Source organism: Epinephelus fuscoguttatus, linkage group LG14, assembly GCF_011397635.1.
Source record: "Epinephelus fuscoguttatus linkage group LG14, E.fuscoguttatus.final_Chr_v1".
Taxonomy (NCBI): Eukaryota; Metazoa; Chordata; class Actinopteri; order Perciformes; family Serranidae; genus Epinephelus; species Epinephelus fuscoguttatus.
Window position 1 is genome coordinate 29,738,475 of NC_064765.1, and position 16,106 is coordinate 29,754,580.

Here is a 16,106-nt window from a genome sequence, read left to right on the forward strand (position 1 = left end):
GTAGTGGAAAGGATGAGCTTCTGTATTTGTGGAATGGGGGTTTGGGGATGAGGTTGGGGCGTGGCCTCACCCAATCATCAAGACGCCCTCCACAAGATCCAATCCCTTCCAATTCCTGTCCCTAATCCTGTTTGGTCGGGGTAATGAGCAGCACGCAAAGGGAGGAAAAAAATTGGACTGCTCAGCATTAAGAAAAAGACAATCCCAGGACTTGCATTGCACTAAATTATTGTTTTGAGCCCACTTCATATATTTTATTTGTGTTTTCACTTTAATGAGCAGAATTTCTGTGTGGCGACTAAGTTTGGAAATTGGTGCAGCATACACAACAGCGCAGGACTGCATAGACATTCAAGTTGAACAGGCTCATTAAACTGATTCAGTGGATGGCGACAGGTAGATATGCAATTATCCAGCTACTCTGTCTGTCCTAAAAAGGTGCAGCTAGAGACTCCACTCCTACAAAAAGCATATTAGAAAATTACCCATACTATACTGTCAAGGTAATTCACAGAGCAGCTGCTAACAAGCAGGCATTTCGTTCACATGGTAAAACCTTCTATAAGACTGAGTCAAGCGTCATGTGGACCGTGAAACCACTTGGGTCATATTGCAGTAGGATTCAGTGGACTAAATGCCCAATTAATTGCTAAATGTGGCTCTGCTCCACTACTGAAACAAATGAAGTGGTGATAAATCTAAATGTCACATGTATAAGACACTACCTCGTCCAATGACCAATCCAAAGTGCTGATGTACTTAGCTACTGTTGCGCGGTCAGACCTATATATCAACCATGTGAAACCTGGTGTGCCTGTTCCATTTAGCAGGGTGTCGCAGTGTGTCTTTGTTGCCTTGATGGCACAAAGTGGCCATATACGAGCCTAGCACATAGCATATCCAAGGAAAGGGAAAGGGGGAAGTTGACAGAGGCACCGGATTAACCAGGTACCAAGCTTGCTCAACTATAAATGGGGCACAGAGAAAAAAGTGGCAAGACTTAGGAAGGGCTGGGTGTGTAACCTCCCTGTTTACACATCCCTTCCATTTGTAACTACTGATGTATTAATAAAAGATAATGAAAGCTAATTCAAGTTTATTTGAATTATGGGTTATTACCAGACCCAAATACAGTTGTTAGCGTTGATCCAGAATGAAAATCTACAAAATAATGTCGAATGTTTTATTTGCTTGTAATGTGATAGACAATGTTCTTCTGATTTGGAATGGAACTGTGAGGTGTCTAGACATTCCCAACCCTAGTCCAAAGTGCTTTATGTTAATTATTAGGACTTAGATTCTTTAGAGGCAGGCATTTGCTTTGGATGACATCCCAAGAAACCATTCAACTAGCTTGCTCAGCTATAAGGATTGCTAAATCTTTACTCACCACCAGTTCGGAGAAACGTGCGTGCAGCTCCTCAGCGGGCGGCATGGGGGCACTGAACTCCAGCAGCTGCAGGGGCACGCTGTCCTTGAGGTTGATCTCCGGCGGCTCGCTGCTGCCAAAGCAGCACAGGAAGCCCAGGCCCGGCCGCGTCCTCTTCCTGGGGGGCATGGCGGCTGTGGTGACACAGGTGGCAGTGATGGTACTGGACCAGGAAGGTAGAGGAAGGGGCCAAGGGGCAGGGAGGGGGAGTGGAGAGGAGGACGAGGCTGCTATCTAGGGGGCATGATCTGGAAGAAAGAGAAGAAAGAGGGAAAAGGTTAGAGAGACACTGTCAGTGCAACCTGGCCTCTGTTGGGTCCCTCAGTGTCTTTAAAAATTACCTTCAGCTGCATTTAATGCATTTAGACAAGCATGTTTAATGTCACAATCCATGACATTACCATGTGCAGTAAATAATTTATTTTATTTTCAATCAAGCAGAGATTCAACCAACAGTAATAGTTCATGAAGGCTTTGTGCTGGTCTACACACCCAGCATCTGCTCAATGTTTCCTTGGAAATAAAGTATTTGTAGTGCACAGGAAGTGAAGCAATTTATGTTTCCAGCAGCCCCGGTTTGTTTGGAATAAATAGAGGAAGATCCATAAGCAGCAAGAACCACCACAGCTAAACAAAGGAAAAAATTGCAGCCTAAAGAAATGTATTCAATCAATCATGAGAAAATCCAAGCAAGAAGACATTACAGTACTGGAAATATAGACTGATTATAAAGACTGGAAAGTGCACTGCAAGAAGCATCAAGTCCAAGACTGACAACTGTTCATTTCATCTAGTCTTTTTCCGAATCATCTTTATTCCCTTCACTGTGTGTATATGAACATGTGCCAGAGTGGAGATACTCATATGCTATGTGGCGAGAGGGCACAGAGGCAGCAGGGGCCGCCATCATATCCTCATCTCAACATCGGTTGCTCTTATGCCTCGACAAAGAAACCTCTTGTCTGTGAGGTACAATGGTGCCTGTGCAGTCTGCGTGTTTTTTTGTGCGGACTTGCACCAAGTGCCGCCCCAGCAGTGCCCTCACTCTTCAATGGAGCGGACACTGTGTGTATGGACAGTAGTGAATGACACCCACCATAACAGGAGCAGAGGACTGAATAGGCCGAGACACCCTGGAGGATTTCCTCAATGCCATGAAAAGAATATGGGTGGTCTTTACTGTATGAATAATATACCCTTTACACCATATTATGTCCTATCAGACACATATTTACTGACACAATGTGAGCATACACCCACAGCAGCTCAAATAGTTGCCAAAGCTCTTCTTTATGCAACAGTTTGCTGCATTTGTGAATGAATGGACCTGAAGCCTGTTATGCAAATATCAAGGACATGCAAATCCAGCAGCAACAGTTGACCAAGAAATCAATTTTGGAGCCATTTATGTGATAGACAATAAAAAAAAAATTCCATGAGGAGCACAGAACCAAGACCAACAAAAGCAGATTTTAAAAAGCAAACACTTCTATTCCTCTCCCAAATGTTATGCTTTAATTGATATTTGCACATAACCAAACAAGCATTAAGTAATGGCGAAAGCTTTGCACCCGTCTGTTTAATATGGCTGTGAAAGTTTATGACTTCAGTTTCCACAAGAAGCCACAATCTACTACATCTTGACTGAGCATGACTCTCCGCCATCACTCTCTCACACATTCGTTCAGCGTAGGAGTTCTCACTGCACCGGTTAAAAATAGCCCAATGGTAAATTCTTTATGAATGCGCTGGGCCCTCGACAGGAGCTTAAAGGGGGGGAAAAAAAGAGAAAACACCACATTTCCATTTTGCCCCTCCATCGTTTGCTCATTTGCTTTTTCCACCTCCTTGAATCTGCCATCCCTCTCAAGGCAGGAGCAGCGGAGCTATGCACAGCTACAAACGAACTGGAGGCAATTTTAAATGAAAAGCAACCAAAGTTTTTCTCTGGCTTGTTGAACATGGAAATGCCTGTGCAACCTTTAGCGGGCTTCTTTTACTGACAAGTATAGTATCTTAAATTATTCTGTTTAATCACCTTCAAGTACAGGGACTGTTTCATAGCCATTGCGTCAGTATGCTGAATGTCAATTATAGCACGTGTGGCATCTGGTATATGTATGTCAGTGTGTGAGGTACATTTGATACTGCACCAGCATGTGTGTGTGTGTTATGATAGTTGAGGTGTCAATTCCTGAATGCCCCCCGATCAGGGTGAGATTAACCTGCTATGGGGCTCCAGGGCTAAAACAACTTGTGGCCCCTATTGATCCCCTGCTCCTGCCATCCCCTGCACATAGTGTATGTACTCTGTTGCCCACAAAGAGCCCCAGAAATTGTGTGTCAGTTAATATGTGTTCATCTGATGATATACAAAAGTATTTGTGCAAGCACAGTATCAACTGAAATAATGAAGACACGCTCAAACATGTTCAGCTAAAGCTACTATTAGGCTGTAGCAGTGTGAGTCGGACAAATTAAGATGTTATCATCAAACATTTAAGTCCTTTCTAGTTTGTTTTTCTCCACCCGACAGTGAATTTTGTTAACTAAAATAACGGCAACTTTGAAGAGTCCCAGTTGATTTGTTTAAGCCAGATGGCTGCAAACCCTCACATTAGCTTTGGCTGAGTATAGGAGTTGAGTTTTGTTCAGAATGAGGACTGTAAATTTTGTTCCTCAATTCACACATTGGAACCATTTAGGGAAGGTCAGTATGGACATAAAGGACAACTACAGGGACCAACAATGCACCTAAGAGCATGTGAGTGTTGCTCTCAAACAGACCTGAAAAACATGAACCCATCACTCAACCCATCAATATTTCAGTTTATATTGTGCTTCACTGATGTATCTTGCAAACAAGTTTGCACTTGCTTCTTATTGACTTGTTTTTTGTGACATATTTTTGTCCAAAAAAGTTAAGTTTTAGTGTTGTGAGGTCCTACAACATTCTGTGGATGATTGTTTAGAATACAGTACTTCCTATTGGCTGCATTGTTGCACTTCATTATGTCATACAGCTTGCCTGTGCTTACTTATAATACTGTTGCCAGTTTACACCAAGCCCCCAGGAACAGCGCCAAGCTTTGAAGCCAATTTGACATAATGGCAAAACCATGGAATTACAACTTTGGGGTGCGTTACATGATGCCATCCACTTGTAAAGCTGTGGCTGGAGCAGCTAGGTGGCCCACCCACCAGCTACAAGATTTGCCCACCATACCTACATGTCAGTCCACAATCTGCCCCTTTCACCTCTTGATCCAGAGGCCCAGAAGAAAATACTATGTTAGCATTTAGCTATGAATCGTAAGGTTGGAAGAGCAGGTGTTAAGGTTAGGGTTACATCTCATTACTTATACTGTGAATCATGTTTTTATGTATAATGAATGAACCCACCGACAGGACAGTTAATTGAACCCTGCTACAACATCGCATTGCAGCAGGGTTCAATCAACTGTCCCGCTGGTGGGTTCACTGATGGGTGAAGTTTGCAGGGGTGTGTTGTGTAAGCTTCAAACACAATGTGGCTGCAGCTACATGTCTCGTGCCATTGGACCCAAAGACATTTTCCCACAGACTTACACTGGGAAAGAGAGGTCTGTAAATCAGGACTTTTTTTAAGCATCACAACCCATGCAAAATGACTTGTTTCACTATCGGGATTTGATCAATTTGATGCAATAACATTTCAAAAGTCTAAAGGAATCATTCGATAATATCATGCTATCTCTTAAGTTAGCAGAGGGCTAAACCAGAAGTAGCTGCTCGACTGGCAAAGTCTCTAGTGTGCTTCCTCTATGGGCCCAACAATGTGGAAAATTTGTGGAATTTTTTTACCCTGAATTTTTTTTTTTTTTGGCTTCATGCACTGCTAAGCAACTTCTATAGGGATGAACATGAGCCGCCTCCAACTGTGTATCCAGTTGTCTTCATACATCCATGGTTCACACAGGCCCCTGACCATAGATTGTATATAAAGATGAACGACCTGACAGCCCCCCAAAAGTGAAGCCGAAACATCTCCATCACTGCCTGGTGGCTGGCTGCAGTATAGGTCATAAACCCGACCCTCTCCATGTTAGTGGATGGGACATGGGCCAAACTTAAAACTCAAAGTACACATCAAACACATTTGATGCTTTTTGTCATTTAAGGTAGTTTTATCACGCTGCTGTTGGCTTTACTTAACAACTTTATTTAACAACATGACTTACAACTGTGTGAGCCAATTGGTGGGCTCACATTCAGTGGCACTGCTCATGATTGGTCGGACAGGTGTATAGGCGGGAAACTAGAAACCGCAGAGATTACTACTGGGCAGACTCTGGCTCCAAAAGATGTCACCAGAGCAGCGGCAAGATGGCCGCGGCAGTGTTCAGGATATTTTTGCTTCATTTTGTGCAGTGGGTTTAAGTAGAGATGTCACGTCCATCTTTACATACAGTCTATGCCCCCATAATTTGGGGCCACTTGTCCATATAATCAAGCAAAATCTCTATCCCCACAGAAAAACCTACAGTGAAGTCACATGTGTATGGAGTATTGTGTACAACAAGTTGCAGGGACGCCACATTAACTTGCATCAAACCAGATGTTGACCAGAAATGGATGTACTGTATAGACACAGATGAGCATCCACTGTGTTGAGTTAGTGGGGGGAAGGAAACAGTGGGATGACAGTAAAAAGCCCACTTCAGTTGGTAAATCATGGAGATTTTTTTTCCATACATTTACACTTATAAGGCTCTGCTTCAGACTAACTGTGACGGCTTTTCATCGTTTTTATTACTATAGGATCAAGTCTGGGTTGGTGCCAAATCTTTATGGCGGTGAGTTATTTTTTGTTGCAATGGACAGCTGGCGGAGCCTAATGGAAAAGAGGCCGCTCTACAGGGGTTTTAAAGCCATTCAGCAAAAACACAACCTAAACCTCCTGTCCAGTGTATCTGTGTGCTTCTATCTTCACTCTCCCACAGAGCCCCACGTGCGGCCAGTCCTCACTCAACACCAGTTCTGCTGGCCGTCTTCCAGCCCATGCCCGGGGAAAGTAGGCCAAGGAATCCAAACACACACATGCACAGTATATACAGGGAAATTTAAGGAAGCAACAACATTGACGACCGTGCATGTGTAACCTTTATCACTCTCCGTATGGGGGAGTCACCATACAGACACAATCCAAATTGACCATGTCCAGTGCCATATGTGCCCGGAGAGCCCCTCTTATCTCCAAGCTTTTCATTTCATCGTTCTCTCCCTCCCCCTCTGACTCGCCGTCATCTCCCATTATTCCTCTTTTCAGGGTGAATGGAGTGACATTTCCCCCCGTCAACCCCCCTCTGACAGTAACATCTGTCATTTTTTCCTTGCCACTTCTCGCATGTCCTGCTGCCAGCTTCACTCCACATTTTCTACTCCTCTGTTCTTTGCTTCCCCACGCTGATGCCTTTGGTGATTTTCGGACATGGCGACTGTGCGCTGCTTCCCGAAATGTTGTATCTGGAAAGTATCACTACAGCTGACAATGTGACAGGGAAGTACTTGACGGATGGATTTTTGTTTTCATTTTTCTTTCTGTGTCACTTTTGCTGTGCTCCATTTTCATATTTGCTCTTTTATTTCTGTCACTCCCTTTCTGGTGTTTTTCGTGTCACTGAGTTGTCAAACATCTGATGCTCGTGACATGGAAAACGGCACACACGTACACACTGAAGACACACTCAGACTTCCTTACATTTCCCTGCCCATCACCAGGAAACAGACACATGTACGGTCATTTTATAAGTCGCAGGAAAAGGAAGCTATCACCGAAAGAGTGAAAGCCTGTGGATCTCTACAGGATAGTGCTAATTAAAACCATCTGTGTGTGTCAAAAATGGGAGATGCAGAAAAGGGTGCATGGAGATTTGTCACCGCTAACTGCTCGTCATGACAGACGAGAATTTCGGCGCGCACACACGCCTGTAGAAAGCGTGAAAACACATTTTGACAAATTCCCTGCTTGCCTGATACCGCATACTGCATTGTATGTGCACTGCCATACAGTCACGTGTTCACATCAAATTCAGACACACCCACTCAAGATTCAGATGTAAGCACATACACACATGCGGTATTTGCATACTCACACACCGAGAGCCCTGAAGCAGAGAGAGGAGCCTGCTGGCTGCTCTGTGTTTGAAGAGTCTGGAGAGCAGCCGAGCAGAGAGAGAGAGACAGAGACAGAGAGATGAAGGAGGTGAGGGAGGGAGGCAGGGATAAAGGGAGATACTGCTGCCACTTCTCATTCAGCCCACTACCTCATCGCCTCATCCCCAGCGCCGGGAAGTAGGTCAGTGGAGGAGGAGGAAGAGGAGGAGGAGGGGGCAGCAGTGAGGAGAGACGGGCTGCTGCTGCTGCTGCTGCTGGTGTGTGATTGTGTGTGTGTGTGTGTGTGTGTGTGTGTGTGTGTGCAGGCGAGCGACAGAAGAAGAGGTGTGTATTATCTATGCAGAGATCAGTCTCTCAAACATCTGTCCCTGCATCACTTCAATTCTCTCCCCAACATCTGTCCCACTACACAATACTTTTAATACCAAATAATAAAAAACAGATACAAATCTAGCTCCTGTTATTTCCATCTTTCCTGAATAGACACACTTGGACCAAATAAAAAAAACTGCATCACTCACTCACTGCTCATTGCCCTCCTTCTTCCTCCTCACGCTACAGCTACAGCTACAGCGGTGTGCTCCTGCATTCAAATGCATCTTGCTCACCTTAATTCTCCTGCCTTTTCTCCCCTCCTCCACACCCCAGTACCTCTACCTGCCCCTCGCTTTCACACTGAGGAAGTGCCCTTGTCATCTTCTTTGTAGCACACAAATAAACAAATGGATTTCAATCTATTTTCACCCACCTACTGGTAGCCAGATACTTAGAGGCAAAGAAAGGAAGGCAAGAGTAATACAGGAGAAAAACAAGAAGCTGCAATAAAACTGTTGAAACAAATAACAAGTAGAACAGGCAAAGGCACAGAAACAGGGGAAGATTATTTTTAAAGAGGCACTGAATAAAAGATCAGACGGAAGCCTGCGGCAGATTTTTTTTTTTTTTTTTTTTTTTTTGCACACACATTTTCCTGGGTCCCACAAATAAGGATCATTCCTCCCGGGTGCTGGGGCACAGAGGAGGGTACAGTCAGGCTTATGTAAGCACCCAGCACCAGAGATGGGGGAGCAGTGCCACGCTGGCACAGGCATGAACAGGATGCTAAATGCAGTTTTGGCAAACTGTTGGCATGCAGCTGGCGAGAAGAGCGCACATCTGACTGAGCCAACGTCAGTGCTGGTAGTCAAGAAGCATCAGGCAACTAGAATCCCTAAGATTTCAGCGCTTGTTGATTTGCTGACACCTACAGTGTGGTTACTGTGGAAGAGCAAGTGCATTTTAATTATACAGTTTCATTCCAAATTACACATGTATTAACTACTGGGTGGCAGCAAACAAGCCTTAAGCAGCTTCTCTAGCTAGTAGAAGAGCATTAACAGTGTGTACCCTCAAACAAACTGTGAGCTTAGAGAATTTATTGACTCAAATGTAATGCACAGCTCATGATTGAATGCTGTTTTCCTTGTGCGTAAGTAGGGCTCGGTGTTATTTAAAAAATGATGATACCAGTACCAATAACAGAACTCTTAAAGTGACACTGATAGCAATAGAGTATCAGTGTCACACATCATTTGATATCTTTTTTTTTTTTTTGTACTTCATTTGATACACATCCCTCGTTTTGGTGGCATTTCGGCACCCTACTACCCTGGAAATCCAGAATTCTCTTGAGAGCACAATTTGAATTTGCTCAGCGAGTCACTCTGGCAATCAGTATTGATGCTCATTACCTATGCACATGAAACCAAGCTGCACCAATCACATCGGTTTATCTGATACAGGCAGGCCAGAGGCGAGCTAAACAGATGACGACAGCGCTGCGATAACGAAGTCCGGAATCAGTCAGTAAACATTGCAAGATGGCTACAGATGAACACCAGTTTGTCTGTTGGCTGCTACAATGAACGAGTTAGACTTGGCTTTTTCTCTAAAAGAGGAACAGAAGACGGTGCTCGAGTCTTTCCTTTGCAAGAAGGACGTTTTTGCTGTTTTGCCGACCGGATACGGCTAGAGTCTAATCTACCAGCTAGCTCCGCTGGTAGCTAAGCGTATACGTCACCCCATGTATTGTTCTGATTGGTCGTAGTGTTATCCAATTGCGTGCAATGATATTTACAAAAGCGTGCTTGGTGCTGCCCCTCGAGTTGGGCCATTTTCATTACTCATGGCCAGACCCTAAATCTTTCTAGATTTGGGTCTGGATTACCAGGCTAGCACCCTACACTGTCAGCTCCATCAAACACACAATGCTCAGCTTTATCACACCACAGACAGTACAGATGTAGCTGCTGCAGTAGTGGGCCACATTAAATTCAAGAATGCTTGCAACGACTGACTGCGAGCAAAACTATACAAATAGCCAGGATTTTTAGATCTGCATACAAAAAAGATTGAATGCAGGTACCATTTGGCTGGAGAAGTTTCGATACTACTTGGCACTGGGTTATTTCAGTCTATGCTTTAAAAGGTATCGAGTACCGATACCCAGCCCTGTGCATAAGAAATTGGAATCCTACACAGGAAAGGCAGACTCCACCTGTAACAATGAAAACTATTACAAAAAAGGCAATTAAAGTCAAAAGACAATGTAAATCCAATGTATGGCTATTACCCAAGAAATTCCAGCTATAAATATGATCATGGTTTAAAAAATGAAGAAAATTTTAGAAAGAAGAACTTTATTGGAATTATTTGGCCTTTGAACATCCCAGGCCCCAAGGAAAGCTGCTCAGTCCTGCAGCAAACTTTTCCCAGTGGCCAGGCAGGTATTGCAGTGAAAAAATCTCATGCAGCCCAGAAAGCATTTTCCCCATGGACCACCATTGTCAAAGACAATGTAAAACTGTTGAGAGGACACCTGGAACTGCAAACAAGGTGATTTATTAATCTTTCTTTTCTGATTTTTTGAGCCATGGTGGTTTTGTCAATGTAAAACTTTCCTCAAGCAAAGAGGAGCGACTAAAATATCTGTGAAGTCATCACAATGTAAAGTCTATGAGCTGAACAGGATCTCGCAGGCAGGGCCGGCGGGAGAATAACGACTGCGCATATTCAGTGAAGCTAGAAAACTTTTTGGGTGTATGAACCAGGCCAGCAACTCCATTGAAATGAATAGGCCATCTTTGTGTATATATTATTAATATATATGTTTCTAACTGAGACGTTTTCCTCTTGCAGCAGATGACAGATCACAATTTAAGAGTAAAATCCTATCTTTCAAACTGCAAAAGATTTCTAATGTCCTGATGCATGATATAGGTGGACACCAGTGTGAACACACACCAAAAGGTCTCAGTGTTTGTGGGTAGCCATGGTTGTGTACTGGTAAGTAAAAATTGCCTGTGGAAGTGAACCACTCACACTCATTAATTTGACATGAAGACGCTATTCAAGCCAGACATTGGACACATTGGAGCCATGCCACCCTATGGATGTTGTTGCCCCAGACATGCCCTATCCAACATGCCCTTCCCTCCCTTTCTACAGTCTGCCCCTCTGTACAATGACAAATGGACCTACCCTTCAATTCTTTTCTACCCCCTCCAAAAGCCACTGGCAGCAAGCCAAATCACCTGGGACACTGAAAACTCATTCTCCCATGAACCCATAGGAGCTGGGGCCCACCCACAGTCCCTGCTTTAGGCCTTGTGGAGGCCATATACACATCATACATCTTACCCTGTTAGGGTCAGAGGCCACACCGTAGTGCTAATCAGTTACATTAGTACAACATACAGTACAGGCAAGCATTCACACACACACACACACACACACACACACACACACACACACACACACACACACAAACACAAACACACATTTTGGATTATTCTGTCACACACCAATTAAAGACATTTTATTCATGCATCACTTACTCAGTTACAGAGGGTTTAGCACAATGGGTGGTCAGTTTGCGAGATTTATGTAAAGACATAGCGATATGTGATTGATCTGAAACAGCTGGCATGACTAATAGTCAAGATCCATCCAACGATCAAATGAATGTAAACACAACGAATGCACTGTACGCTACACACATTGCGACTTGCATTCCTGAGCTGCGACATCACCCATCTAGTCCAGGGCAGGTCTCCGTGGTCAACAGCGAGTTTCAGCCTCAACTGACAAATGACCAGAGCTGACAGTGGAGGAACTGCCATTTTTTCACGGTACATTTGCATGCGATGCATTCCTGCACTCGTTCTGAAAGCACACAGAGGGCCAGCGCTTTCATAAGAGTCTGTACACCGCGTGGCTTTCTCATGTGGACCTGGACAATGGGCCAGAGGATTTGGTTTGGACGTTTCTGCTGGGGCCTGACAGGGTAGGCTAATACAGGCAGGAATAGCTCAACTGGCCTGTGCAGCTTTAGATTTCCTTCCCTAGCTCTGGAGTCCATGTGTATCTCATCTTCAAGGGGACAGTTATTTTTAGCTATGACAGCATGGTCTCTCTCCAAAACACTCTAAGCCTCTTTGATTGGCACGGCAAACAAATTAAGAGCTTATTTCAACATAATTTCTGACAGCAAGGTAATGAGAAGTAAATGTTTGCTCACAGGTTACGTGTGAGTAATAAAGATAAGCAGTTACATGGGCACCATGATTCAGCTCCAGCCAGACACTCTCCAAGGGTTTAAGGCGACTACCGATAAGGGCTGTCTATGCTCTTATGCCTACGTGCATCTTCCAGGAAAAGAGCCGAGAATCAGATGATCAGAAACCCACCCTTCCCTTCACCCACCGACTCTCTTTTCAAGCATTCCTCCATACCTCCCTCACTCCTTTGCTTACGTTCTCCCTCAATCACTTCCTTTCTGCCCTGCAATCAGATAGGAGAAGCTGTGAGGATGAGACAGCTGAAACCCTTTTCAGCTGTTGGACTGGGAGTCGTGCCTTCAGACGGTGTCTCCAGGACACAGTCTGGGGTAAGACTGTCTGAGTCAGTGGCAAAACATCCACCGGGAAACCTCATGGTGAAATGATACTTCTGAAACAACACGACAATGGACTTCAAGCGCATAGAGTTTCAAAAGCGCCTCATGTTTCTGGTCACTGTATATAACAAGCTTTAACAATAGCAGCAGGACAATGTTAAGGAGGTGGGGTTGAGCCTGTTCCATGGGGCTGTCACAGTGTAAAGCCAGTGCTGTGCATAACATAAGGAAGAAATGAATAAGTCAAAGTACCTCCATTTAAGTTGACCACAACCACAATTATTATTAATTACTTTAATAGCTCGTGGTTAATACTGTTGCTTAAATATTTCCAGACTGTCTCCGAGGCAAATGCAATCACATTTAGAGAGCAAGGAATTTTTCATTTTCTTTTGTTTACAAACAGATCTTGTCAGACAGCCAATAGAAAGGACAGTGTAATTATAAGTAGTCGCCCCAGGTTTGCATTGCGGTTACTGATCTTGTATATGAAGCGCTCAGATTGTCCCTTTAGGAAATATGGCAATGGATGTTGAATGTTCTTCATAACTGTCTCCAGTATCCCATCACTGCCCAGCTGGCACCAGATGTCATGATGTCAGAAAGATGTTGGACTCACATGTCGGACAGGCGTTAAATTTTGGTTGGAATGAAAAATGGGTTGACAGTATTTTAAATGTCCAAAGATGTTAGAATTTCACGTTGCGTGGTCGTTAACATTATGTGGTTTTGCACTCATTGAGTTTGGTCCTTGATTCTTTACAACTAAGTATTATTCTTTGCCAAGATGACATTTGCATGACATGATGTTACATAACATCACACCTTAAAACAAACATCAACGTCATGTCATTAGTATTCTGCACCAAATTGACAATGGCATTAGAAGTTGTCCTGACATTGAATTTTGGTCACCAAATCAATCAGTGTCCATGATGTCCTCATTAGGTCATTTCTTACCAATCAAAACAATGAGGAGCCAGATCTCCACCACCTACACACGGCAGTCTTTCAATATCACATCATAAACTCTTTAACTGTCAACTTTCACAGCCAACATCGGAGAATTCTCAGAGGTCTTATTGGCTTCTAGCCTCATTCAAAACAAACATATAAGCACTGTTGGTTTTAACGGGGCCATGAGGCACTGTAACCCACCTCACCCATAAAGAGGAAATGCCTCAACTAAACCACTGGAAAAATAGGAGGGGGGGGTGTGTTTCCAATCCTCCAGGGATGTCATTAATAGCTATTTCATTTAGCTTGATTCATAAAAAAAAGACATTTCCTGATGTGAGGAACATTCATAATGGCACGGACCACATGAAGTACTGGGGGGTTGTTAAAACTGTACTTTTAGATTGAGTTTTTTGCTTTGATCAAAATAAATGTTGCAACCCCACGCAGCAGTGGTCGGGCCCCGAGTATCTAACCATGCACGGTTGCAGTTTGAAGCAAATTATTATAAACATGTTAAACCCCTTCATAGAAGCCGCGGACCACAAACACGAGTTGCATGAACAAAAGTTGAAATAAAAACCTGTGCAGAAGCAGGCGACTTGGACGAAGTTAACAACGAATCAACCCGAGTTTGCAGACACGTTTTGGAAACCTGACAGGACAAAAAGCTCCTTTTTGTGAGACACCTGTCAAGGCTTCAGCTTGTGTTACTGTATTCAGAAGGTCATCCACATGTTGCACAAGCAAAGTCCACCAGTTGCTGTGTGGGACTCTAACAATGCAGATGTTAATGTTGGCTCAGGAAGGAGGTCGTACCGTGTCAAGGGGGAGGAGGGGGCTAACATCAGAAGCACAGACCCACTGCTGACCCACTTCTCTTCTGGCCAACGGGCACATCTCTGCGACTCACATCTCTGCTCATCAAATAGACCGGATCACTGGGATAACTATGCTATTAATACTGGGAATGAGAAGAAAGTCGGCCATGCCACATTCCACAGGCCCCGACATTCCCACATATTAACAGGGCTCGAAATGAAATCCAATACTTGGCATCCCTTTCCCTCGAACCCCAAAGCGCTACCCTGCCGTGTCAAATAATTTTCTTATTTCATATGGGAGGAATGCCAGAGTCACGAGCTCCCAGTCTAACTAAAGACATGTTATTTTATGTGTTGAAAAAAATGGCGTGAGTACAGACTCAGAGATGGTTACCACTCTCATGAGGAAAGGGATGCTGGACTTCCCAGAGAATCCATGTGCTTCAAACACCCAAGAGTCTCGTCTTTTTGAGGGAATGAGTCCTTTCCATCAGTACAGTGCACTTATCCACATTACACAGATGCTTGAGAAGGTCCAGCTCTAGCTTCTGGGTGGCGAAAAGGGCAACTTCTGAACTTTCAAATCCAACAAAAACACTGACTCACCATTAGTCACCAATTAGTTCCCATGTTGAAGACTACACACACTGTCCTTCAGCTTACCATGGACTTCTCATCCTGTGCACCCAAGTTTGAATGTGTAAATCAGTCTTAGTGAGTGGATTGGGGCACTCTGCAGCCCAGTCCTATTTGATATATTTACAACCTCTCAAAGCCCTTATACATGATCAGTATGCTGGCATTTATGTTAACAGATGCATGCGTTGCCAGACATTGGAAATATGCCATCTTCTGCAGTGGTGATTTCGCTTGTGTGGGATACAGGCAGCACTGCTTCATTACCAGGCAATTAGCAGTGCTCTGTAGTCGTTAGCAACCGGCGCTCCTACCCTGCTATTCTGCACTGATATTAGAGGACCTGCAGCAAGTGCAGCAACTTTGCTGCTGGACTTTTGTTAAATTTCAAGCCTCTTATGCCATCAAATGGGGGGCAATGTGACATGGAAGTATTTCAAAATGCATGACTATCATAGGCTAGCGAACTAGTTAGCTACCAAGACATCTTCATACAGATTTCTGTTATTAAGCTTGTTGTACATAAAAGAACCATAATACATTGAAACAACATCAAAGTAATATAAGCTGCTTATTGTAACCTTTAAATATTTTATAAAGAAGAAAACACATTTGTTGTTTTCTTTTCTACCTTGTGCAGCAACCTTGCCAATGATTTCTCATAACACTTGGTTTAAGATGCGCCTCTGAAAGACCTCTGTTTGGAGGTCCATGTAGCCCTAACACTTTGCCCTAACCTGAGACGTGAACGCACAAACGGAGGGGTAAAGGCTAAGTGGTAGGGGCAAGGGGTGTATTGGGATAGGGTCTATATTGTGCATTGTTAAGCTACTGAGAGGTCAACAGCTGCAGCATAAAGGACAGAGGGCTTCTGGGTAATGTCAGGAATGCTCTTCTGGGACAGTTATAGAAACGCATGTAGGGACAGCCCTCTGAAGTGACCAGCATTTTTTTTTAAAATAGCCTGCAGTAATACTGCACTGAATTGAGGCACTGTAAAGAGGAGATATGCTTACACATCATAAGCCCCAGAAAGTGTGTCACTGGCACAAATACAATAGCACCGTTTGACACACACTCAGTGTGGGGGACTTCCAGTGAAGGAGTGAGAGTAACAGCAGCCTTACTGCTAAAGTCTCCCTGAGTTCTGTCTATCAGACACCGTGAA

At 43.9% G+C, this 16,106-nt stretch overlaps 1 protein-coding gene across 4 annotated transcripts in view; it reads right to left on the minus strand.

Annotated features, from left to right (window-relative positions):
• daam2 (dishevelled associated activator of morphogenesis 2) overlaps nt 1-16,106 on the minus strand; it is a 116,018-nt gene that overhangs the window by 73,646 nt on the left and 26,266 nt on the right. For all 4 annotated transcript variants that reach the window (XM_049596902.1, XM_049596899.1, XM_049596901.1 and 1 more), the window contains exon 2: nt 1,391-1,677. In XM_049596902.1, coding sequence (XP_049452859.1) covers nt 1,391-1,558 — 168 coding nt within the window. In that variant the 5' untranslated portion in view covers nt 1,559-1,677. The remainder of the gene's footprint in view (nt 1-1,390; nt 1,678-16,106) is intronic.